A 26,109-nucleotide genomic window follows, 5' to 3' on the forward strand; every position below is an offset into this window, starting at 1 on the left:
AATTGTAGAATCAGAATCACAGAATGGTTTAGGTTGGAAGGGACCTCAAAGCCAATCCAGTTCTACCTCCCTGCCAAGCGCAGGGACACCTCCCGACGGCTCCAGTTGCTCCAAGCCCCATCCAACCTGCCCTGGGACACCTCCAGGAGGGGGAAGCCACCACTGCTCTGGGCAGCCTGTTCCAACCTATCTCATCCTCACCCTACAGACCCTGGGAGGTTTTCCCCTCTACAGCCAAGCTGATAGGATGTCTTTTCCTACTTTCAATCACAAACGCAAACATTTGGCACAGACTCAGCTCCGCCGTGGCTATCAGTCACTTGGTCTTTCAGTCTGTTAAAATCATCAGAGCTCTCCTACTCCTTGATCTCTCCTACTGTCTACTTGAAATAACTACTAGCTCCATTGATCTTCTGCTTCTGCAGGTAGACTCTTCATTTGTGTGTCTTCTACCATTATATCCTGTTTCCCATAGAGAGTCCCTGTGCTTTCCCTGGGTGCTGAGCATTGCCCTGTGTGATGCTCTCTCATGCTTTTCTGCGGTTTAGAGCTGCCATTGGCTCCCTTACCAAAGACAAGGGGTTGTCTTCCCAAAGACAAAGTAGCTGGGCGTTGTTAAAGTGGGGGTTAAGCTCCTGCTGCACTATTTCCATTCATCTCCCCCCTCTGAGCATCCTTCCACTGACCTACCAAGCTGTGTGCTCTGCTGAGTGTTGAAGCTATTCAGCTTCCTGATAAAACATAGATACCGTGGTCCCTTCCTCCCATTGTAGCAGCACTGTATGACCCTGAGACAATGGATTTATTAAAGATCCTTGTTTCAAATGTATTTTTTTGTTTTACAACCCCATTTTCTTCAGTATTTTAGCTTGGAGATGGATTGGTCGCCCTGCCCACACCTCAAATCGCTTCTCTCCTGATAGAACAAACCACAGATTTTTTTATATTCCCCGATTTGTGGATAAGTGCAATTAATAAAAAAAAAAAAAAGCAAAACAAACAAAGCAAAAACACAAACAAACCCAATTTTCCACTGGCTTCTAAACCAACTTTGTGCTACCTGACCCTGTGCCCCTCATCCTCCCGGTGCACTGCTGCACCAATTGCTTGGAGTTTAGAGTCAATATGGAAGGAAATCCAGAGATTTAAGAGTGAGTCTAGTTTGCCTCAAAATTAGCAGGAATCCATAATATTTTATTTTTCCTCATTATTTTCACATTTCTCCCACTATAATTTCCCATACTGAGCACTTCACTTGTGTAGATCACTGAGAAAACCCCGCCACGCCACCTATGTCCTTTGCCACACTGTAGTTGTGGTTTTTAATAATTCCCAATTCAGTACCAGGATTAGGTCAAATAATTTAATTATTCTTCCACATGCTTTACTAAAACACCCAGGCAACAGACTTTATTTCAAACTGTGAACAGAGGGGAAGTGAAAAACCCAATCCAATTTAAAAATCAATTAAAATTTTTTAAATTTTTACACATTTTCTTTTTGCTGAAACATCAACTCGTGCCTTTCGTAAGCAGAGCAATCTGGAGCAACTGCAATGCTCCACACCGCAGGGCCCAGGGCAGTGGAAGGCAAGTGGATGGGATTCAGCACATTTTCATGGAGGCCTGGTATAAAGAACATTTTTTAGAGAACATTCTTAAGAAAAGAGTTTTAAGAAACATTTAAAAAGCAAGATGGTGTTTCTGAAAAGCTTAATTGATGGTGACCTCACTCCATTCCAGGACGGATGACAACACAGTACATTATTCCTGGAGGCAAACAGCATCTCCAGCTTCCCCTTCAAGGAGCAGGGCAGAACTGGATGAACACGTCTGACGCGGCAGGGTTTTCCAGTAGGGTCTGCAGAGCCAGACAAGGTGGCCAATCCTTCCAGCAGCAAAGTCCAAGCAGTTCTGTCCACAAATTGATGCCAAACGAAGAACGACAAGACAGTAACATAGGAGTGGGCAGGGCCATATGGTAATTCCAAACCTCTTCTTTTGTGCACTCAAAGATCACTTGTGTTTCAAAAAACCTGTATAGTTTTCCTTAGAGTTTTTATTTGGGGTGAAGGGTGAGGTCGTTGCTTATTTATCTTGTCTTCCCAAGCTCAATTTTCTTCTGGATGGCCCGTGCTGAGTGATAGATCAAGGAGTCAATGAACCCTGCAACTAAAAGGGGAAAAAAACCAGATTGAACAAGCCAGACACACACCATTGAGTGAACAACTCCCAGGGACAACAAACACAGACCCTTCTGTCAGTTGAAAGGCATTCCAGCTCCTCCATACACAAACCAGCTGCTGCTCAGAGGAATAAAGTCCTCATTCCATTAGGACTGACAAGATCCAGCTTGCAGGGCAGAGGTGATCATGCTCCTCCAGAAAAAGCTCTCTCAGAGAAGCAAAAAGCAGACAGGCTGAGCTACACGTGTTTCTTGATGGGCAAGAGAACTCTGGAGAGGAAGCTGATGCCGCCTATCCATGTCACTGTCCTGACTCAGCTTTCCCACTTCTCGCTCAGTTCACATAACCTGAGAAGCGAGCTCGGGTTCAAGCTACTTGATGCTGCCCTTTGTGGGTGCCTTTGGAGACTGCAATGTTTACTCAACAAGGACACAAAGCAAACCAAACTGATGCCCTTAGTTCTTTGTTCTTTCTGCAAAACTTCCCCCAAAGCTCTCCAGCAGTGAAGGGGAGCTGTTTATTCAGTGCTTGTTTCGGACCACAGAAAAGCTCAGAATGGGTCTGCCACACCACAAACCCCAGACAACCCTGTATCTATCCAAGTGGCTTCCACAGGATATGAACCCTGAGCACCTGCCAGGAAGGAACACAGGGTGCTCATCAGCAAAGGTGTTTTCAAAGCCTTTATGAAGCCTCATGTTCTTCCTTCTTTTATTCAACACCTTAACCTAAGGAATAAATAAGTGATTACTTGACCCCTACACAGACATTTTTCAGAGCCATGGGATGGTTTGGGTTGGAAGGGACCTCAAAGGCCATTCAGTTCCAACCCTCTACCATGGGCAGGGACACCTCCCACTGGATCCGGTTGCTCCAAGCCCCATCCAACCTGGCCTGGAACACCTCCAGGGATGGGGCAGCCACAGCTTCCTTGGGCAGCCTGGGCCAGGGCCTTCCCACCCTCACAGGAAAACATTTCTTCCTGAAATATCATCTCAATCTCGCCTCTTTCAGCTCAAAGCTGTTCCTCATTGTCCTATACCCACCCTACCTGATCAAGATCCCCTCCCCAGCTTTCCTAGAGCCCCTTGCTGTACTGGAAGCTGCTCCAGTGTCTCCCTGGAGCCTTCTCTCCTCCAGGCTGAATAATCCTAACTCTCTCAGCCTGTCCTCGTACAGGAGGTGCTCCAGCCCTTGGATCACCCCCACGGCCTCCTCTGGACTTGCTCCAACAGCTCCGTGTCCTGCCTGTGCTGAGGACTCCAGAAATGGACACAGGGCTCCAGGTGGGGTCTCACCAGAGCAGAGCAGAGGGGCAGAATCCCCTCCCTGGCCCTGCTTGTCCCACTGCTTTGGATGCAGCCCAGGACATCATTGGTTTCTGGGCTGCGAGTGTATGTTGCCGGCTCATGTGGAGCTTCTCATCCCCCAGCACTCCAAGCCCTTCTCCTCAAGGCTGCTTCTAATCCATTCTCTGCCCAGGCTGGGTTTGTGCTGGGATTGCCCTGACCCTGACTGTGCAAAGAGTTGCAGCTGAAATGGGAATTGAGTCTTCTGTTTTTTACTGCAGAGTAGGGAATTAATTGCCTTACCATCTGTGCTTTGAGTTCAGATTGCTGTCTTTTGTGGTTGTTTTGCCTTGAAATTATCTCTACTTACAGAATCAATTTGACGCTGTAACACAGAAACTGTTACACAGCTGTTTTCATCTGTGCTCTAGAACAGAGTCTGAGCAGGCGTATGGCAACACGCGCTCTGAACTGGTTGTTAACTCAGCGCTGCTGGAGTTGGCACGAACATAATTTCTGAAAGCCTTTCCCTGAGTCAAGCACAGAAATGAAAACCATCAAATTTGTTACAGACAGAAATCCCATTTGGCAGCATCAGGTTAACTGAGCATCGTGACACCTCAGGTGATGGGAAAACCCTGCAGATAAAGGTATTACGTGATACCGGTGCGTGATAAGGCAGTAGATGATACAGTAGCTGGCTTCTCAGCTTCAGTACAATCTGCTGAACAGATCTCCAGGCTGGCCCTTCACAGCCATGTGGACACATCCGGCAATGATTCAGAGTAACCTGAAGGCAAGGCTGGACCAAGGCTGAGCTCTGTCACACACCTGAAGCTAAGCAGACACTGACTGGCGAATTCCAGAAGCCAGGACTGAGAATGATGCCCAGACACTGATAGCTTTGCAGGAAGGGCCTCTCCTTACAAGACCCAATCCAGCTGAGAGGGCTGCTTTTAATCCCTACAGAGCATTCACTGGAGCTCTCATGCCCGGCAACTGCTTGAGACCTCTGCCACGGCAATGCCGATGGCAGCCTGGGGTCACAGATTTCATGACTTGGGTTCCACATGGAAGCAGCACTGCTTATGGACCCAAACTGGCCAAGAGAGCAGCACAGATGCTTTCATACAGTATGTGAAAGACTGCATTATTTGACAGCATCAAACTAAAATGTTACAACAGGTCTACATCATACTGAAATATTTCATCAAATGAAATGTTACAATAGGTCTACAACACCTTGAAAGGCTGCAGGGCTCATTACAATCTGATGCCACTCCCGTGGCTCTGCAGAACGTGCTATTTCTCCTCCTGAAGGTTGAGATCATCTCTCCCCATCAAACATAAGCAGCCATGCAGCCGTTAGAAAGGGTAAAATGGGAAATGTCTACTCTTCAGAAAGAAAACCAATTGTGACGTGCAGTACCTGTAAATATACCTCCAACGATGGCACAAACTCCAGTGAGAAAGTGTGTAAAGGACCTGGAATGAGGAAACCATATTGAACAACTGCCATGAGCTCAGGTACCGCTATGTCAGAGGAGTAACAATTAACTAATAAAAAATAGTTCATAATTATCATAATGTTCATTGCAGCATATAAATGCATTACATAAATATTAACAGCTGACAATTAATAGATCTAACAATTAAATAAGCCCTACTAGCTAAACGATAGAGCTTATTGCTGATACTTTTGCCAGGCAGCACTAAGCAGCATTAGAGCAGCGCACTATGATGAGCTCAATGGCAACCCCAGGAGGCAAAAACTGAATTTATAAACCCAAAAGAATGGACTTCTAACCCCTAAGATTTTATTCATCCCTACCCAAACAGAATGTGCAGCAGGCTGCTGTAACACTCAAAGTAAATACCTAAGCACATGTAAATACATTTTAAGGTACAGACATTGGCTCTCCCTCATTATGATCCTAAAGGACTGGACAGCTACAACCCCTCCCACGCCCCTGCGATTATGTGCTGTGACTAACGGAGGACCTGGAAAGAAGAATGAGATTCCACACCGACTGCAACACACAGAAAAGCTACCGCAAATGCAGCGTGTGGGTGCTGCTGCAGGTGCTGTTGAGATGGAGACACTGTACGAATCCAGTCTTCCCGTTAAAAAAACCCTCATCCAGTTCCAACACTCCTGCAGGGACACCTCCCACCAGATCCAGTTGCTCAAAGCCCCATCCAACCTGGCCTTGAACACCTCCAGGGATGGGGCAGCCATGACTTCTCTGGGCAAACTGGGCCAGGGCCTCCCCACCCTCAGGATGAAGAATTTCTTCCTAATGTCTAAACTAAATCTTCCCCTCCCAATTTAAAGACTCTTGTCCAATCACTCCACACCCTTGTAAAAACCTCCTTCCCAGCTTTCCTGCAGCCCCTTTCAGGTACTGGAAGGCCACTATAAAGTGTCCCCCAGAATCGTCTCTTCTCCAGGCTGAACAACCCAATGGATTTAAATAAGTTTGAACTGAGAGCCACTACCTCAGATTGCTGCTAACTGCACCAGTTTCCTTCTCTATCTTGATACTGGATTAAAACGCTTCAGGTAATATCAGCAACCTCTTCAGTCCCTTTCAGATATTCACACTGAGAGGAAAGGCAATGGGGAGTGCCTCTGCTTCTCTGCTGCCCGTGACGGGGCTGGGATGGCTTTCTGGCATTTGCACAGTCTGGGCTCAGCAACTATGGAGTTTAAGCTATGCAAAAGGACAAAATCAATCGGGGAATGATACAGCCTGAAATGGCTCTTACCTGTGTTTCTCTGTCAGTTTCACCATCATGGGTGAAAGTTCATAGAGCACAAACACACCAGGCAGCCCCTGGTCTCCCAGTAGCCCATTGGCTATCTTCTCATGGCGAGTGACTGAAAACTGGTTGGTCCTCACCACCTAGCAGGAAACAAACCCAGCGATCACTGTTGTGTCAGTGAGGGACAGGAAAGGCTGCTAAAACACGAGTCCAGTGCACCACGTCACAGGAGGCCACTTGGTGTTACAAAGGGCCATGAAGAGCCCCATCAGGACCAGGGGAAATTTTACTACAGGCTATAAGTTCAAGCTCCAGCTGCCCCAAAGAATGAGTGATGCTGGATTGTGTCGGTCTCTTGCTGGCAAGTAATGGCATAAGCAGTCCCTCTCAACCTCAACCCCAAGTCCATGCCATCCTCTACCAAAACACAGTCCACCCAAGCATTCTCCAGGAGACAGCACCAACGTGAGAAAGTCCTGTCTATTGAAGAGTGAGAAAGAAGAAAATAATACATAAAGTCAGGAGAGCGCAAGGGCTGCAGAAGTACACAGACTACCCATCTTTACATAAACAAAGGTTACCCTACAGCATTCTTCTGCACCCCACCGTTCTTCCCCATGCTGTTCTTACCAGTCCTACCCCTACAGCAAGAAAATTGGGTTTCTGTAAAATGAGATGATGTTCTATCATCCTTAATAAGCTATCTAATATAAATGACAATTCAAGCTGTGAATGACACTGTCCAGTTTCTTTACCAAACTCCACCTTTGGGGGTTCCCAGTACTGAAGGTGTAACAGCCCTGGTACACATCTGGCAGCACACTTGGATCCACAGGTACCATACGGACAAGCATCACGGAATGCATGGATTCCTCTCCTGGTCACTAATGAAAACCAATTCTTTTAACAGGAAATGTCCTTTGGAAACTGAGCAACAGCTCTACAGCAGAACATGACATCTGATCAAGAGAAACTGACGCCATGGTTGCTTATGGCACTGGGAGGTGGTCACCAGAATAGGGTTCTGATTAAATATCCTTTGTACTTCAGGAATTTCAATCATCCACAGAAAGTGGATTCCATTTCAGAGCGCTGAAAACAACTGGAAGGTTGTGTGGATGTGCAGTAGCTTGTTCTGATTGCAAGGATACTTGGTACCTGCCTGAGAGCAGGATGAGCCTGAGGTAGTCAGTTCCCAGCGTTATAAACTGTGCAGGACAAAGAAGTCAAATCCTGGCGTAGTTTCATCCACGGGTAGATCAGTCCTTGCACCAAACGAACCCCCAAACCACCCCTGGGTTGCACTTCAGAGGGAACTGGTTGGATGTTAAAGTGAAGCTGGGCATGAAGCCCTTGTAAAATGCAGAAGATACAGAACCAAACCCTGGAAGACAGTGAGGGAGCTAAGCCACCTTTTACAGGAATGTTGGCAGAGGTACTGGGGATTAAGGGCACCTCACAGGATTAGAGAAGCACGCTGTGCAGCACTGAGGAAGACATCTGCACATCAGCAAAGCTGCTGCCTCTGCTGGTGTTTGCTTTGCAAAGGAATCAGAACAGCTTATGCAGTTCTGCTGACTGAAGAGTATGGGGGTTCAAACAATGACTACTGACAGGTTCAGTTTGGCTTTTAAAAAAGAGGGTCTCCATAGACCTTGTGATTCCCTACAGAACGATGGCAACCAAATTAAGTGGTTCCAAACGAATGAAATAAAAGGAAGTGCTTTCTGCTCCCTTAGGCTGGCTGCAGAAGAGTGCACAAGTTTCCTTCTGTCCTCAGGATCTTTACCTCACCTCGATCTCTCCACGGTGATTTGTTTATCTCACCTGTCCCAAAACAATCACAGAATGGTTTGAGTTGAAAGGGACCTTAAAGTCCATCCATTTCCAAACCCCCTGCCATGGGCAGGGACACCTCCCACTGGATCAGGTTGTTCCAAGCCCCATCCAACCTGGCCTGGAACACTTCCAGGGATGGGGCAGCCACCACTGCTCTGGGCAAGGGCCTCCCCACCCTCACAGGAAAACATTTCTTCCTAAGATCTCATCTCAATCTCCCCTCTTTCAGCTCAAAACCATTCCCTTCTTCCTATCCCTGATCAATAGCCCCTTTCAGCTTTCCTGGAGCCTCTTTCCATACCGGAGGCTGCTGTAACATCTTTCTGGAGCCCCCCTTCTCCAGACTGAACAACCACAACTCTCTCAGCCTGTCCTCATACAGGAGGTGCTCCACCCCTCGGAACATCTCCATGGCTTCTTCTGGACTCCAACAGATCCACGTCCTTTCTGTGCTCAGGACTCCAGAACTGGATGCAGGGCTCCAGGTGGAGTTTCACCAGAGCGGAGCAGAGGGGCAGAATCCCCTCCCTGGCTCTGCTGGTCCCACTGTTTTGGATGCAGCAGGGCTGGAAATCCAGCCACACTCTTTTGGAGGCTACAGGAGTTTAAATTTAAATTGGAGACAAGGTGATCTTGGTTTATTCTCCAAACAATATTTTTAGGATCTCCTTGCTGCTTTGACTTCTGAACTTGAACCAGGAGGGAACATGATGAAGATGGCATGGTCACTGTGATCTTGGTGGGATGGAGGAGGCTGAAATCTGCTTCATCCCTGCTGCAACATCACAGATAACATCACACCACAGAAACTTTTATTCCCGCTGAGGTGCTCATATGAAGAAAGTTGAAGAGATTGTGTTGCTTCCACAAGAAGTGAGATACGGTCAGTGTCAGGATTTGAGGAGTAAGTCCGAAGGCTTTCACTTGCCAAATCAATAGGGACAAAAAGTACTTACCTCACCATCGACTTTCATGTACACTGTAGGGACCACTTTGACAAAATACTGAAACATCATGGAACCTTGAAGCAAACAGAGAGACATAATTAATGATGGGCGAAAAGCTGGGGAGCTTAACTGATGGCTTAGGTGACACAAATTGGTTTTGTTCATTTGTCAGGGAACACTTTTCTGTACAACAGCTCCTGAAGGTTTTCTAAGACAGTGAAGTTAGTGTCTGACAGTTTTCCTTTTGCCAAAGTGAATATCATTCCTGTGCCAACCAAAACCTAAAGTAAATGGAAAACTTCCTACAAACCAGTTCTCCTGCTACAGTTTCACCAGTACAACTTCTTGAAAATTCTTGTTCTAGCACATGAAAATCTTTGTATTTAACATCACAGCCCTAGGAAAACACAGTCAACTCTAAATGAGCATCATGTACCACCTTCAATTAGCAGGGCAGTTTATTACAGTAGAAGCATGGTTTCTATCATATCAGGAGATTAAAAGGAAGATCTCTTGATCAGGGAGTGCAGAGATAAGATAAGGGGGAATGGCTTTAAGCTGAGAGAGGGGAGATAGAGATGAAATCTTAGGAAGAAATATTTTCCTGTGAGGGTGGTGAGGCCCTGGCCCAGGTTGCCCAGAGCAGTCGTGGCTGCCCCATCCCTGGAGTTGTCTCAGGTCAGGTTGGATAAGGACTGGAGCAACCTGATCCAGTGGGAGGTGTCCCCATTCATGGCAGGGGGCTGGAACTGGATGGGCTTTAATTGTCCCTCCCAACTCAAACCATTCCATGATTCTACGATTCTAACTGCAGTTATATAGAAAGGATCAGCAATGTTTTAACCTCACGCAGCTGTTCAGCCGTAACTGGTGTGCGCATCAGGGTCAGGAGTACACCACGGCTCTCCAGAACTATCAACAAGGCCTTTTTGCTCTGTCCTGCATCTTCTGGTTATCTCCTATTGGCTAGACAGCTATCTCAGCTTTCCCTGAGCTACGCCTGATGCATGCATTTCATACCTATGAGCTGTATCTGCTGTTGTGCGTCAGTGAACACTGCAAAAAGACCTTTCAGAAAGGTCACGGAATCAAAACACGTTGGTAGATTTGTTACAGATGAAGGGAGGCAGCTGCTCCAGAAAGAGCACAAGGTGGAGGAGTCCACATTTTATGCAGCACTGTTAAGTTTCTTGTTAAAGACTGGGAACTTCACTCTTGTTCTCTTCTAATACATTAATACAGACCCTCAAAAAGACATTTATTTCAGCTGGCTTTTACCTTGTTGTGCAGTGACATCCGTCCCATCCAGAGGGTTCACAATGCCTGGATAATCCCTTCCAAATGAGAGATGTTTGATATAATGCGTCATGTTGATCTGAAACAGAAAGGCTAGCAACTCAAACACAGCCCAGCATCCGTGGGCAAGGGAAGAGGCCAGAGCTAATGACCTGTGTATTTTCCTGAGCATGGCTGTGGAACAGAGACAGTTCCTCCCTTACTCTGGGCATCCTAAAAGTAAACTCCAAAGCGCTTACTCCCTTTTTTTACTCATGGGAGATTCCAAGATGTGGAATGTCTCCTTTTCCCGTTGGAAAGCCCTGGATCCCAGTGCCCTTCTCTCCCATCAACAGAGCAGACTCTCCCACCCAGCACCATGCTGTCAGTTGTCTCAATGCCTTAGGTGTGGGTGTTATCCGCTTTCCTTCCAGCACAAGGTCAACTCCAACAGATTCAGAAACAGTTGTGAAAATGTTACCCCCTTAGAAAACTGGGAAGCACAGATCAAGGAGCAAGGCAGGCTCAGGAAAAGTGAAACAGCTTTGCCCAGCAACACACAAATGTCCCAGAACAGACTGCAGAAGCCTGTGTGAAAGCAGGTCCCAGGTTCTGCTCACACTCATAAAGCCGAATCTGGCCGAGATCAGTACACTGGGAGCTCAATGTGGCCAAGTGAAGGAAATCCAGGAGGAAAACAGACCAAGAGAATTAGAACACTATAGGGAACACTTACATTATCAAGTCCAAAGCTCTGTAGATCGTGAACTGTAAAAGAAAAATAGTTTAACAATATAGTTCAGACTTCATAACAAACTCCTCTGTTTACCTTATTCTAGCTTATAAGAGAGCTCCTCTCATTTCTATTGTGATGTGAAAAGAGAAGAAAATCACCTGGGTTTCTCTCTTCCTTGCAGTAGGGCATGGGGTAGATAAAACAGCTGCAATCCCCCTCCTGACATAGCCTAGCCACTGCTAGAGTGGAGAGCAACTTTAACTGGGGGTTAACACAGCTTAGGCACTTCAGTCCACACTTGAATGTATTTGTAATTCAGGGCAAAACCAAGACCCCAGGGGCAAGCAAGAAAAACATCACCACCTGACGCACCACAACTCCTCTGACTGCTGCAAAATCCAGAGGCACAGCAGAGCTGAGCTGGCAACTGAGCAGACCGTGTGCTTCCACATCACATGCAAGTGCCCTAAAGAAATCATCATCATCATCTCAGCAACTCTCAGCGCTCTGCGCATCAGCCTGGTCACTGCTGCCCAGAGAACATGAAGGGGAAGGGAAAGCCTCAGCAGGGATGGCCTGCGTAGGGTGTTTGCAAACTGGCGGGTCCAAGTTGACTGTTTCCTGTGCTAGGACTCAGGAACGTGGCTTGCTCTCCCTCTGCCCTTCCTGAATACAGCGACAGGACAATGCTGGTGGCATCATGCAACCTCAGACCCATATCTGGCCAAGATATGGGCAATGGGAGGCAAGGGGTATCTTTTGGTTGGCTACTGAAATGCCTTTAGGCAATGCCAGAAGCATCAGTCTCAGGATGAAAATATAACAACTTGATTTCAGCATCGTTCCTACCAGGTTTATCCAAAGTCACATAATCATCCTAAAGTATGTGCATTTTAGCAGGCAAATTCACATGCTTGGGAAGCCAGGCCTCATCTTTCACCTTAGCAAAGAAAAACACGCTTCAGAAATCATAGGCTATTATTTTAGGAGCTGATGGAGTCGGATCACCAAGTGCTGCTACATTATAGAATCCCTAGGTTGGAAAAGACCTTTGAGATCATCAAGATCTGGTCTTTCAGATCAGCAAGACCAACCACATCTGTCTACTACTAAATCATATCTCTAAGCACTTAATCTACACATCTTTTAAACACCTCCCGCACAGGGACTCAATCACCTCCCTGGGCAGCCGTTCCAGTGTTTGATAACCCTTTCAGTGAAGAAGTTTTTCCTAATGTCCAATCTGAACCTCCCCTGGCGCAACTTGAGGCCATGCCCCCTTGTCCTATCACCTGTCACTTGGGAGAAGAGACCACACTCACCTATCGACAATCTCCTTTCAGGCAGTTGTAGGCAGTGATGGGGTCTCCCCTCAGTCTTCTCTTCTCTAGGCTAAACAACCCCATTTTCCTCAGCCTCTCCTTGTAAGACATGTTTTCCAGCCCCTTCACCAGCTTCTATTGCTCTTCTCTGGACTCACTCCAGGACCTAAATGTCCTTCTTATAGTGAGAGGCTCAAAGCTGGGGAGGGGCTCTTGATCAGGGAGTGCAGGGATAGGACAAGAGGGAATGGTTTTGAGCTGAAAAAGGGGAGATTGAGATGAGATCTTCTGAAGAAATGCTCTCCTGCGAGGGTGGCTCAGGTTCCCCAGTGCAGTGGTGGCTGCCCCATCCCTGGAGGTGTTCCAGGCCAGGTTGGGTGGGGCTTGGAGCAACTGGATCCAGCCACCTTCCCTGGAGGTGTTTAAGGAATGGGTGGATGAGGTGCTGAGGGGCATGGTTTAAGGAGTGTTAGGAATGGTTGGACTCAATGACCCACTGGGTCCCTTCCAACCTGGTGATTTTATGATTCTATGATTCAGTGGGAGGTGTCCCTACCCATGGCAGGGGGGTGAAACTAGACAGGCTTTGAAGTCCCGTCTAACCCGCAACCATTTTGTGTTTCTACGATTTGCTTACCACAATACAAACAACTCCTTAGCCTGCTTAGAGTACAAACAAAACGATGAAACAGAACAGAAGATCTTAAAAGACTATCAACTTGGACCAGAGATTGTTATTTCTGAAGAACCATAAACACACCCCTTCCTTTCCGTAACCACAGCTGAGTGTCCAGCCAGGTAAAATGGAGAGACCCATAAAACATCTTAGGTTTATCAGGAAGTCTGTCTCACGTTACATAAACTGATTTTCTTCACTGTTTCAGTAACACAACTTCAAGTACTGTGATCCCTTGAAGAACACTCCCCATCTCGCATTTCTAACCTGAACAGCCACAAAGCCTCCTTAGACTCTGAAATCCAGTTCTTTACCTGTAAAACAGGGTTAGCAGTACTCAGGACTTCGTCAATAAGCTTTAAGACTGCAAGAAGCCCAAAACCCGCAACTCCAAGGTGAGCTAGGACACCAAGTTTCAAACCAGGGATGAATTTTCTATTGGAAAATATCCTACAGAAGCACAGCAGCAGGAAGGTGACGAGTGGCATAAGGATGCATCATGAAGAGGGGATTAAGGCAGGGAGCAGCACAGAAAGTGCTGCAGCTGGAGGAGGGAGTGAGCAAAGCCGAGTGCCAGAGCCTCTACCAGATTTTATGAGTGGTCATCATATCTCAGTCTGTAATCTTCATGATTATCCTTAAAAACATCCAATAGATTACAAACCTCCTATCAAGCATTCTGAGACTAGCAGGTCTGGGGCATGAATTCTCAGGAGAATGTCTCTAGCCTGTTGCAAAAATGAGATTAAATAATTATCCCATCTGTCTTCAAAAGGCTGATATCTCTCCAACGTGTCACCACACGCCCCCCAATCACATTATCTGTACACAGCAACTAACAATCTGCCAACACATCACCTCCAACACAGACATATTAACATCGTTTAAGACAAAGATTCTCAACCTTTTCCATCTGGTGAGCCTGTTTACCACAGGATGACCCGGGATGGCTCTTCTTTTAGCTTTCAGGATATCTTCTCAAACCCCCGCCTAGATTAACAGCTCCTCCCCAAGGAGATTTACAGGCACAGCAAATCACAGAAATTATATTAGTTTGGTAGAAAATCGTGTTTTTTTTGGGAAAAAAAGAAGATACAGCAACACTTACTCTCAACAGCGTGCACTGCAAAAATGAGCAGAGTAGGAGAGAAAAGAGAAATATTCAGATCCTCACAATGAAAAGGTTCAGAGATTCAGACAGAGCAGCATTTAAAACTCATACAAAAGAGGGGAAGTGGAACAGCTTGGCCACTGTGCTTTCTAGGCCATAAGAAATGACGCCCTAACCAGCCAAAGGACTGCTATATGGACAAGTAATCATTTAAGGTGTCACAGAGAAACAGAAATGCGGAAATTAATCACTACAAGGAAAAATACAGTGTCCATATCTGTTATGAGAGCTCTAAAGCAGCACGCCAGGTAACAGCACTGGTTATATTTAGATTGGTTTTCAGTCTCAAGGTAACAGAAAGGTTGTTTTAGAAGCAACCAAAGCTCTCCAGAAGCACATTCAAGGTTTACATTCACAATGCACTAACATTCAAAGCTGAGCGATGAGTTTTTGTTCTTCATCAGTCCTGTGCTTCTCTCATCACACCTGATGCACGGAGAGGGTAGAAAATCAGGAGGTGTTTTTTGTTCATTCAGTTGCAAGATCCAAACACAGGTGAATACTTGGAAGGAAGGGAAATGTATGTTTGGATGGCATATCTCAAAGGAGGTTAAGAAACCTCTTTTTTGGTTTGTTTGGAAAGACTGTTCACATATATTCAACACTGCACAATATGGGTATGGAGAAGGTACGTTAGCTGTGGAGGAGGTACAGAAGGCATGGAGAACCTCCAGATGGCTGCTTGACAAATGTTAGGCATTCCCAACAACTGGTATTGACTTGAGCTCTGACTGATTCTAGTCTAGTGACAAATGGAAATGTCATTGTTGTGCTCTCCAAAACAGACTTGATATAACTTGAAACTAGTTTGTCCATCTGCACAGAAATGGGTGAGTCTTTCAGCATCAAGACAACCAAGCTTTAAAAGGGGTTTACCAGTGTAAAAAGAAAAGTACTTAGCAATGCTGAGGATGAAATAAGATTCTTAGCCTCCAGCATTCAGTTTGAGGATGAAAACAGTGAATTCCCTGGCAGATACTACTCTGTGATAGAAGTCATAATGAGCTCACTCAAACACCCTCTAACGGAAGGAATCAGGCAATCAACCACAAGATGTGGATCTCCTCCACATGGAAATGGTGTCCTTGACTGATGGAGATTGAGTCCCACATTATTTTTTTCAAGAATGTTGAGGGGCAGAGGAGCTTAGATGAGGAACTGGTACCTGTAGGAGGGCTGTGCAATAGTCACAGCCCCACAACAAGCAGGGGTCCAGGAAAGGAACAGAGAAAGGCTGCAGTCTCAGCAGAATAAAGAATTAGTGTTGTTTGCTCTTGGTTTCCAATGAGAAGACCTAAAAAATGACAATCAGTCTTCGGTCAAAGACTGTGTCCCCTTTTGCAATACAGCATTCAAAACACTAAGAAGTATAGAAAACAGGAGAGGCTGCTGGAGGCATCTGCAGCGTCCAACAGTGCCTTCAGATTCTGGCTGTTAAATCGCTAGTAAAGAAGAGGATATTATGGTAGTCATAATACTAGCCAAGTTTGTTATTTGTAATTGAGTAAAACCTTCTGTCAACTTTAAAAGAAAAGAATAAAAGGATTATCAAGAAAGGTTCTATTGAAGTAGAAAACTGTTTCAGCTTTGTGTACCAGAAAAGAATCAGGCTATGAGCTATCCATTTCCCTTGGGAATCAGGGAAAACCCCTTGGTTGTCAGTTGATGCCATGAAAACACTGCCCAGGAAAAGGTTAGGAAAAGAGGGAAAGGATGGGTTAGAAATAACCAGGAAAACAAGAGAGAACAAAAGGAAGAAAATCATTACACTACTGCCTACATCATGCTTAGCCTGGACCTCCACCCTGACTGCATTCTGGTACCTCCAGACAAAGCTGAGCTGCAAAGAGGGTAAGAGAAACCCAGCAAGGAAGTTCAGAGGTCAAACAGTTTCCACAAAGGAGCATCTGTGCAAGCTGGGACTCCGTCAGGGGAATGATGTGGCACACAGGCTGGTGTGGGCAGGGTCTATGACATCCCAAGAGGCAGGGAGAGAGCGCGGGCAGTGACTGTTCACTCCCTTCCAACAGAGAACAAAGGCTATCAGGTACAGGTAGTGGGAGCAAGCAGGCGATGGGAGGTGGTTTTTCTTCACAATGCAAAACGCTTCCATGGGTTCATGGTGAGATGGGAAAAGAACCTGCAAAGGACCTCAACAGACTGCAACAGACTTGGGAGCCCAAGAGCTGAGAATAGCTGCACATGGAGAAAAGCATTAGGGGCCTTTCTTCCTCATCGTTTAACCCGACAGAATTCACAGAAAGCAGAAGGTTTGTCTGCCCATCATCCCTCCTCCTACTCCTTTTTCCTGTCCTTAAAACAACAATATTTCTGACCCTGCCTGTAAGGTCTGCAGTGACTCAGTCCTGTCTGGGTTTCACCTGTATTTTCTCACCGAATTTTCAACTCAGTTGTTCAGAGACCTGTGGGGCCCATGCGCCTGGAGAGCTGTCCTGACCTCTATGTACACTGAGGGCTCAGTCTCATCCAGCCAACTCACTTATTACAGAGAACAGAAATGCTTCCGGTTAACTTGAATACACGCTGTGATGCTGTACGTGCTGTCTGGGCTAAGGCTGTTGTTACACAGTTTAAGCACACAAAGCAAGTCGAAAGCTTGCAAAAAAGCAGGAAGAAGTGGAATATTTTATTATTAACACCAATTAATACTGTAGAGAGAAATGGGCAATTTTTTTTTGCACAGAAGTGCCTCTTCATCTGTAGAAGCTACGCTCAAAAGCTTGATTGGTTTTCTCCAAATGCAGTAGTTACTCTCACAAAGTGCATTCACACTGCCCTCAGGGGTACAGGTTAAACTGGAGTGAGGGATAGGAAGGGAAGGAAATTGGGCTGATATTAAAGCTCTTTCTGAAACCTTAACTACAATTTTCACACTTCAACAGCTTGAGGGAACTGCAAACATTCCATGAAACCACAAATATTTTTAATCAAGGTCCTGCTAAAGATATGAGGCAGGGACTGGGGGAGCAAAGTCTCTCCCACTGTAAGAGAAGATTGTGTTTGAGACTACCTCAGGAACCTGAACATACATAAGTATGGAACCCGGTGAGACACATCACAGAGTCCCAGGGGAATTGGCCGATGTAGTTGCCAAGCCACTGTGCCTGGAGAGATCATGGAACAGATCCTCCTAGAAGCCATGCTACAGCAGATGGAGGACAGGGAGGTGATTTGAGACAGCCAGCACGGCTTTACCAAGGGCAAGTCCTGCCTGACCAACCCAATGGCCTTCTACGATGGAGTGACTCCAGCTGGAGATGCCCCTGCTTCTGCAGGGCAGTTAGACTCAGTGGGCTTTACAGGTCCCTCCCAACCCAAACCATCCTGTCATTCTATAAACCACTTCTATTATTCTGGCCCCTGTGTAGTTATATTCACACTTGAGGAGGTGCTTTATGACTTAAATTTTACTTTGTAGGTTCTGAATTGGTTTAAAGTTGTCCTGTGGCATTCTCCAAAATATCCCTTGCAGAGATACTGATACTCAGGTCCCAGCCTGAACACCTTAAAAAGTTGTTTTACAGCAGAGCAGCAAAGTTTTGTGGAATAAGTGGGACTGGAAGACTGTCCAGAAACATTCTCCCCCCCTCCAGAAAGCACTCCTCCATTTGTTCAGGATGGTTCTAAACCTCTGTAATGAAACATTCACAACACCCTCCTCACTGAAGCAGTGCTGCTGTTACCATGGATTGCCATGCAGAGATACTCAAAGACAATGGTCACATAAAGAAGGAAAAGAAAATACTTTACCATGGACATGAGACTGCTGGAAACTTTTTCCTGGTGCAAAGTGGAAATTCCCAGCTACCTGCAGGAGACAGGAATCTTCCATTAAAAGGTCTGAATCTATAGAAATAAAGCAGTTCTACTGCTAGATTTTTGTTTAAACAAGATATCCACTGAGCAACTCACTTTCCTAGGTAATAATGTCAGCAGATGCTGTCCTAAAAGAGCCCTGAATTTCTCCTGTTCCTCACAGGCTGTCACGTGGAAAGCCATAGTTACATACTGATAATTGTCCTATGCAGGTTATTATATTGAACATATGGACAGGACAAAGAAGGAATTCAGTCTGTTGGGAGGAAACTAACTGCTGCTCTAGGAAACACAAAAAGGCATCGAAGGAAAGGAGTGGAGAAAGTAACTGAGTGGAAAACTGAGCAGGGTAAAAAAGCCTCTTAAAACAATAGACAGGAATCCCATGTATGCACCATGAAAATGAGCTGCCCGCACAAAGAAAGCACTGAACCTACAAAAAAGAAAAAGAAATACCCCCCCCAAACCATAAGACAATAAAGGTTGTTAGCTCTTTTTCCTGGACTGTGATGTGGCTGTTGGGTGCCAGTCCTCCCCGAGCCTTACTAGCAGTCACACCCCCCCGCCGCCTTGAAGACCCAAATATTCCCAGCTCTCATCCTACATTCCACCTTCAGCATCTGTGCAAACCTATTTGTTACAGACCTTGAACACCTAACGGAGAGGAATACCCTGACCCTGCCTTTGCAGCCATCACCTCCATGCAGCAGGTTCACAGCAAACTCCATCTCTCACCTTGTTGACCTCTAGGAACCCATACACTTGGCAGCCCTCATTCTTCTGCTCTTGCATTTTCTGGCTAAACCCTTCCCTCTTGCACTGCTCAATGCTGTCTGGGTTCTTGAAGGCCCAGCCTCGCCGCCTGTACGCTTCTCTGACATCATCACAAGTGTTACAACACCTGCAAACACACAAGCACCATCTTACCATCTTTAGCACTAGAAAGAGATGCTCCAGCTCAGGACTGGAATCCTTGAGTCCGACAACAAAGCAACCATCAGAGACTGGATCCTAAATAGTGGCCTTTAATGCTCCTGAAGGAGCTCAAGCTTCTTGATGTATATTTTTGGGATTTTGGCATAGGGATGCAAACTGCTGTAATGCTGTGCTTGAGTCTGAAGAAGGCTTTGCCCATCCATTCAGACAGCCAAGTCAGTCCTTGGCGAAGAAATGTGCCACAAAAACATCTGTGTCGCACAGTTCTGAGCAGTTTGGAACCTCCCAATGTGAACAAAGCATCTCTCTGTTTCTACTCCTCCTTTCCTCTGTTTTTAGGGCAAGACTGTCAACACCAGAGGGAGAGTTAATGCCAAACTTTCTTCATTATTTTCTACCCCGGATAACATCATTGGCACTGGAAAAAAACAGTTTTCTTTCTTGTTTCCATGTTTTGTTAGATCAAAGAAAAAAACTGAAGGCTGGAATCATGAATTTCTCAAGATGGAAACATCTCTGGAGAAGGACATAACCTGACAGATAAGACAAAGCCAAATTACTACAGAGACAATAGTACTAAGGAATAATCCGAAACCTATGGACTATCAGAGATCCATTCTTACAAGAAATTAGAGTTAGGAGTGAACAATAGACGTCTGGTCTTTGCTCCCATAAGGATGCAAAGACTGCAGCAGAAGTGAGAAGGCAAAGCCATAACCAGGTTTTATTCCAAGAGAGCTCAAGTAACAGTGAAATAATTTACACTGCTTCCCTCTGGACACCACGTAACCCCAGAAAAGGCTCTGCTTGCTGACATCCAATCCTTGTGCCACTGCAAAGGCAGTGCAATTCGCACGGCCCTTAAACAGGCACGTGACATATTAACAATCCAGATAACCTCACTTTGCACGTTCCTAATGATCACGAGTGCAGCTTCCAAAGGTGTACCAAAGCCACAGCAGTTCTCATCATTCTATGAACATGTGCCCAGGAGGATTCATGCAGACATTCACAGACATTTTGGAAAAAGCATGCATGCAGCATAACTGCATTAATTCAAGCACTAATAAGATACAAAAAGGTGTAATGGTTACCGAATGTCCTCTGACTCTGCCCCGTAACAGCTCTCGCAGCGATCAGCATCCAAAGAACTTGGATCAAACACTTTTTCTTCTTCTTTCCCCAGCTCTAAGACAAAAGAGGATTCAAAGTGATAAGGCACATCTGGAAATGCTATCTTGTACTCTTTTTCGGTTCTACACACAATAATCGTTCTACACATGAACACAGCGATTCTGTGTCAGAAGCTGCACATTCAGCACCTAAAGACCACTGTAAATGGGATGCATAAAGCCTGCCAACATGTGAGGTAGGAACAATTAACAAAGTAGGATGAGGGATAATGATTTTCAGCTGAAAGAGGGGAGATTGAGATGAGACCTCAAGAAGAAATGTTTTCCTTTGAGGGTGGGGAGGCCCTGGCCCAGGTTGCCCAGAGAAGTGGTGGCTGCCCCATCCCTGGAGGTGTTCCAGGCCAGGTTGGATGGGGCTTGGAGCAACTGGATCCAGTGGGAGGTGTCCCTGTCTATGGCAGCAGGTGGAACTGGATGGGCTTTGAGGTCCCTTCCAACCCAAACCAATCTGTAATTCAGTGAAGTAGCACCTGCCATCTCAAGAACACCTCCACACAATGAACTGGCTATCTGTATGCCTTCTGGGAGCACCGATCAGATGTTACTTTTATAAAAGCTTTCTTAAAACATTGTCGAAAGCAGACCCAGTCACCTTGTGACTGGTACAGGACCTGTACCACATTATTTTCAACTGCGCAGAACACATCATCCTGTCTGAAGACATGTTAGGAACTTGGTTATTGCTGCAAATCAAGACCAGAGTGGGAGTCTCCTCAAACTGCCACCCAGTTCTTCAGGATGACAATGCTGACAAGGCACACATGTTAACCATTGCTTGCTAGAAACCTCCAAGGAATTTCTACCTTCCTCATGAGTTAATGTTGCCAATGTCTGTGCCACACATGTGAATGTGCAGCCACGGCACAGCTGGGGCACAAACTCACAGAGTTTTATGTCCTTGTGTGCAGAAAGCTGAAGGTGGATTTGTAAGAGAGGAGATGAGAGCTGGTGACAGCTGACACCCGCCAAAGGACAGGAGATGCCTAGAGAAAACTCAAACAGGACTTTTGTTTTGTCAAAAATACCAAAACAAATGTCAGAAGTCTGCAAATTCTGGAGTTTGGAACAAGCAAGCCACTGAGTTTTACGTTTCCAGTTTTCAGAAACATTAGCTCTTATAATAAGAGGGTCTCTTAAAATCAGGCTGTTTCAACTCAAATCCTGGAGGATAGGAGCAAGTCTCTTTGGTTATAAGAGCCTTCCAAGGCTTGCTATCGAGGCACTGCTGTCCTCTATGAGCCTTGGAAATGTAGCTCCTTGGATAAACAGTGCTGGGAAAGGTCTTGAGGCACCTGGTCAGATACTGCTGAGGGGATAAAATATTGTTAGAGCCTTGTTTGTTGACACCAGGAGGTAAGACAGGTGGACAGAGGTGAGTATAAAATATGCCTGTATTTCATATCAGCCACAGGAAAAAAAGAGACATTATGAAGTACGGAATATGCATAAAAATCAATCTTTAAACTTACTTCTTTGATGAAATGCTTCATAGCAGTTATGATCAAGCAAACAAACTTTCAGGAAAATACACCCATTATTAAAGAGCGGTGTGAGACTTCCCTTCTAAAGCTTACAACATTCAAAATAGTTGGAAGTGCCCTTAGAAATTAATTGTTTAAGAAGCGGTGTTTTTTAATCTTGTAATGACACTAAAAGTTAACATCAGGAAGAACACAGCTTCATAATGGCTATGCTTTGTCAAAGCCATGATCCCACCACTGGAACAAGAACACCTGTACAACACGTGGACTCTTTCAAGGTATAGCAACCAGCAACAGCTTTTTAAATGCCACCAGGAGCTGCCTGCTGAGCTGAGAGAGCACCCAGAAGGTAGTTAAGCAGTTTAGACACTAAAGAAACTGTAGCGCATAAATCTCTACATGCAGGGTTGCTTGCTGTTAACATGGTCCTGAACTTGCATGTAGATATGACATGTGGAACTGGAAAACTCTGTCCAGGTTAAAAGGTTGGAAACGATAAGAATCACCAATAAAGAGTTAAGTCATATATTGTTGTTCGATGGAAATGAATAAGACATCCAAGCACAGAACAGAACCTATAACAGAAATCATTAAGCTCTTAACTATTTTAATGTAACTATGATTAGGAAATGCCTCCATCTGCTACTTCATAAAATTTGGGTATGCTTTACTGAATTTAAGGTCAATACTGTAATAGCTGCCATTTAAGCAACTGACTGCACGTCAGCGTTACCAATAGAAACTGAGAATCACAGAATTGAAAGAAGATGGGTGGGTACTTCTGATATAACTTGCAGCACGGCTGATGGAAACTGAACCAGCCGTGTGCTTTTTCCAGACAGCAGGAGAAACTGCTTGTTGCAGGCAACGCACCCATTTCTTAAAATGCCTCTTCTAGGAGAGACAGTTCAATCCCTACACACTTCCCTTCCTCTCCATTGATGATGTGAGCAGTCAGAATAACTAGTTCAGACAAAGCAATCCTCATGTAATACATATAAGGCAGGAGACCTATGCGTGTTAACAGGGAATTGGATACAGAAAGGCTGGTTTTGTCCCAAGACATTAAATCTGTAATGTCACAACCTCTGAACACAGAAAGGCTGCTAAGTGATCCAGCAGTAAGAACACCGCCGTAACAATGAAAGAAACCCTTGTACCTACCCACTGTCCAGCTCTTGGCTTACTTCAGCCTTTCAACTTCAAGAACAGAAAAGTTAAATCCGAGTCATACAGATGAACACATTGAGTCCATGCTGACAGGCAGAACTCCACCATCTCACAGAAAAGATAATAAGGAGCTCAAAGTTTATAAAGGAAAAGTCAAGACACTGTTAGACTTGGCCAGAATAGGTTTTAGTTGGTATCAAGGTTCAAGGATGAGTCATAACATGTAAAAAATGTAGAGGAGAGATTTATGCAGCCAAGGACCACTTCCTATAACTTGTAACTTATAAATCAACTCAAATATATTTATCAGGCATGCACTAATACACACAAAGTAAAAGCAGGAAGGTGCAAGTTTAGTCTGAAAGGTTCAGGCACTGGAGCCCTCCTGGCAGAGAGGCTCTTTCCTCCAACCAGATCGCCCCATTTATCAGCCCACTGTGATTTAAAGACACAACTAAGTCAAGCTTTGCTTGATTTCTAGTTATAAAAGAGCATCAACTCAGCAGCTTTATTACTGAAATGCATCCACAAGTTCTTGTCATACTTTCAGAGGGACCAGGCAAAGATTTGCCTCATAAAAGAAGTGAGAATAATAGGAGTTTGATCTGGCAGTTTAACAGATTTGAGTGTTATAAACTCTTCCAAGAGTTTGTGGTGTTTAAATGCTCTTCAGCTGTCACTTGCTCCCATGGACCTCACCCAGGCATACAGTGATGAGATGACTACCAGAGCACCTGTCCAAGAAAGGCAGAACATTATCTCACCGTGTCTCTCGGCCTCTGGAGTCACACGGTTGCCAGCTTTATCCAAGCGCTGCTTATACAGATTGTGCTCCACATCCAGCTGCTGCTCTCCTGCCACATCCATGGCATCGATGCTCAAATCTGAAACCGGCAAGCAAGGAAAGTAGATTAAAAGCAGATATTTGTTAAGGCCTGTGACAGCAGAAGACGCATTCAGTCAGTGAAACCACAGCGTCTTTCACGGGGGAAAAGAACGGGCCAAACTGGAAGAGCGCATATGGCTGGAGCCAAGTGATGTACAGGGAATACAACACTTGCTGCAGCACCATAAAAGACCCTTCCAAACATGGGGTTTGGTTTGGTGAAGAAGGAGAACTGCTTCCAAATGTCATGGAAAGCCTTAAAGGCAAAAAAAAGACCCCAAGCCCCTCAAAGCCCATAACCATTTTCAGGGCTCAGCAATTTTGCTACAACCCAGTTGAAAGCCGCCTCTGACCTCTACCCCCCTCACCGTCAGCATGATTCATTGGGATCCCTTTTCACAACAAAGACTAGGATCCCTGCCTGGTGTTGAAGTTCCAGGATGTGCTTGCTGGCTACAGGCTCTCTTATCAGTCTGACAACTTCTCTGCAAAACACGGCAGAGGGTCCCAGCCTCCCTGGCCTTCCCACACTGATGAGGAAGGCAAAGACAATAATATCTGGGGTGGCTCCCTACATTTAGAACTCAACACATTACCCAAACGAATCCCTACAGCAGGTTAGGGGGCAGGGAAGACCAACAGGGAGCTGGGTAACATGCACAGCAGTTGGTTCCAGTGCACAATTTTCCATCACTTCATCCTGCAATGTTTGAATTTAGTTCAAGGTAATGAATTAATGCTCGTTCTGACTTCAGATGTTTTGGAGAATGGTTATAATGTGGCACTGGCATTACAGTCAGAGTTCAAGCACAAAAATCACAGAGAAGTTGAGCTTCATCAAGAACCTTCTAAAGAGACTGAAATTTTCCAGCAATAACACAATCAGATCTCTAGTCCCCGCAGAACTCTATGCTGGCTTTTTCACCAACGCTGCTGGAAGCACTGTCTGGGGTGCCCAGCAGTCCTAGCTGAGAGCACTGCACGAGTACAAGGAATCCCCTATTCCTCCCTGTTCATGGCCTCAGCAGTGGCACAGCACACAGAAGCACCAGGCACACTCAGCCTGCCAGGCCCTTGGCACTTATGGAAATTACCCCCAATATCCACCAGTCTGACTCACAAGCACAAGGCATATGTGGAAAAATAACATCCAAATTGATCTTCAGTTTGTCTCCCCTTGATTTGTCAACGTACAATTCTGGATGGACCTAGGAACAAGGGAAAAAATGAAAGCACCCTGTTTCACTTGGAAGCACACCAAAAGCTTCTTTCCCTGATTGCTTTGGCTCAGGTGCTTGGTTTAAGAGGGGGGATTTGTGAGACACCCAAGCTGCTGCTTTCCACACTGCTTACAGCACCCAGGTGCTTGCCATTTGGAAAGCTTTCGGCAAAGACAATCTCAGGATCTGGGGTGGAGATGCTGTCCAGAGGGGTGCAATGAGGCTGGGTCAGAGTCTGGAGCCCTGGGGCTGCAGGAACAGTGAGGGCCCTGGGGCTGTTTTTATTCAGGAGAAGAGGAGGCTGAGGGGGGACCTCATCGCTCTCTGCAGCTCCTGAAAGGAAGTTGTGGGGAGGTGAGTGCTGGGCTCTGCTCCCAAGCGACAGGGAATAAGATGAGAGGAAACGGCCTCAAGGTGTGTCACGGGAGATTTAGATTGGATATTGGGAAAAATGTCTTTACTGCAGCAGTGGAGGTGTTCAAAAACCGTGTGGCCGCGGCCCCTGGGATGGGGTTTAGCAGGCGCGGCGGGGCTGGGCCCAGGGCTGCACTGGGTGAGCTGAGAGGCCTTTCCCAGCCTCAGAGATTCCAGGATTCTATGATTCCCGCACTCACTCCCTTCCCTGCAGGCAGCGAGCGGAGCCCTGGAGCCCCCCCGGGGCTCTGGGGGCGCACCGACCCCCCGACCCCGCACTCACCTCCTTGGCCAGGTAGTACTGCAGCTCGGAGAAGAAGAGCAGCACCATGAAGAGCGCGCTGACCACGGTCACTGCGGGAGAGCGGAGCCGTCAGCGCCCCCGCCCGCCCGAACCCCGCGCCCCCCGCTCCGAGCCCCCCTCACCCAGGGCGCCCCCGCACGTCTTGACCCGAAAGTCCTCCAGGGTTTTGGGGAAGGCATCGAACCGCCGCAGCCGCCACAGGGCTTCCATGGCCGGAACCGCAACCCCGAGCGCCTTCCGGGAGGGCCCGGCCCCGCCCCTAACCCCGGCCCTGCCCCGGCCCCGCCTCGAGCCCCGCCCCGCCCCGGCCCGAGCCCCGGCCCCGGCCCGAGCCCCGCCCCGCCCCCGCCCCGCCCCCCGCCCCGGGCAGCTCTGGAGCCGCTCCGCGCGTTGCCTCGGGGCGGCGCGGCAGCCGCAGCAAAGTGGGAGGGCAATGCTATTATCACAGAACGGTTTGGGTCG

General features: G+C 46.5%; 1 protein-coding gene across 2 annotated transcripts; it reads right to left on the bottom strand.

The window, feature by feature from the left end:
- Window positions 1-51: 51 nt before the first annotated feature.
- Window positions 52-25,905, bottom strand: ERGIC3 (ERGIC and golgi 3). 2 transcript variants are annotated; one of them, XM_054081243.1, is made up of 14 exons: window positions 25,770-25,905; window positions 25,627-25,697; window positions 24,830-24,917; window positions 23,588-23,707; window positions 20,074-20,167; window positions 18,779-18,944; window positions 17,978-18,035; window positions 14,144-14,158; window positions 11,038-11,069; window positions 10,305-10,401; window positions 9,036-9,100; window positions 6,244-6,380; window positions 4,904-4,959; window positions 52-2,171 (listed from the first exon to the last, which is right to left on the bottom strand). In XM_054081243.1, the coding sequence occupies exons 1-14, from the start codon at window positions 25,855-25,857 to the stop codon at window positions 2,092-2,094; spliced, it is 1,167 nt and encodes a 388-aa protein (XP_053937218.1). In that variant the 5' UTR covers window positions 25,858-25,905; the 3' UTR covers window positions 52-2,091. The 2 variants fall into 2 exon arrangements, with proteins under 2 accessions (XP_053937218.1, XP_053937219.1); XM_054081244.1 differs by lacking the exon at window positions 14,144-14,158.
- Window positions 25,906-26,109: the final 204 nt, after the last annotated feature.

This window comes from Cuculus canorus, chromosome 16 (assembly GCF_017976375.1).
Source record: "Cuculus canorus isolate bCucCan1 chromosome 16, bCucCan1.pri, whole genome shotgun sequence".
In the NCBI taxonomy this organism is placed as follows: domain Eukaryota; kingdom Metazoa; phylum Chordata; class Aves; order Cuculiformes; family Cuculidae; genus Cuculus; species Cuculus canorus.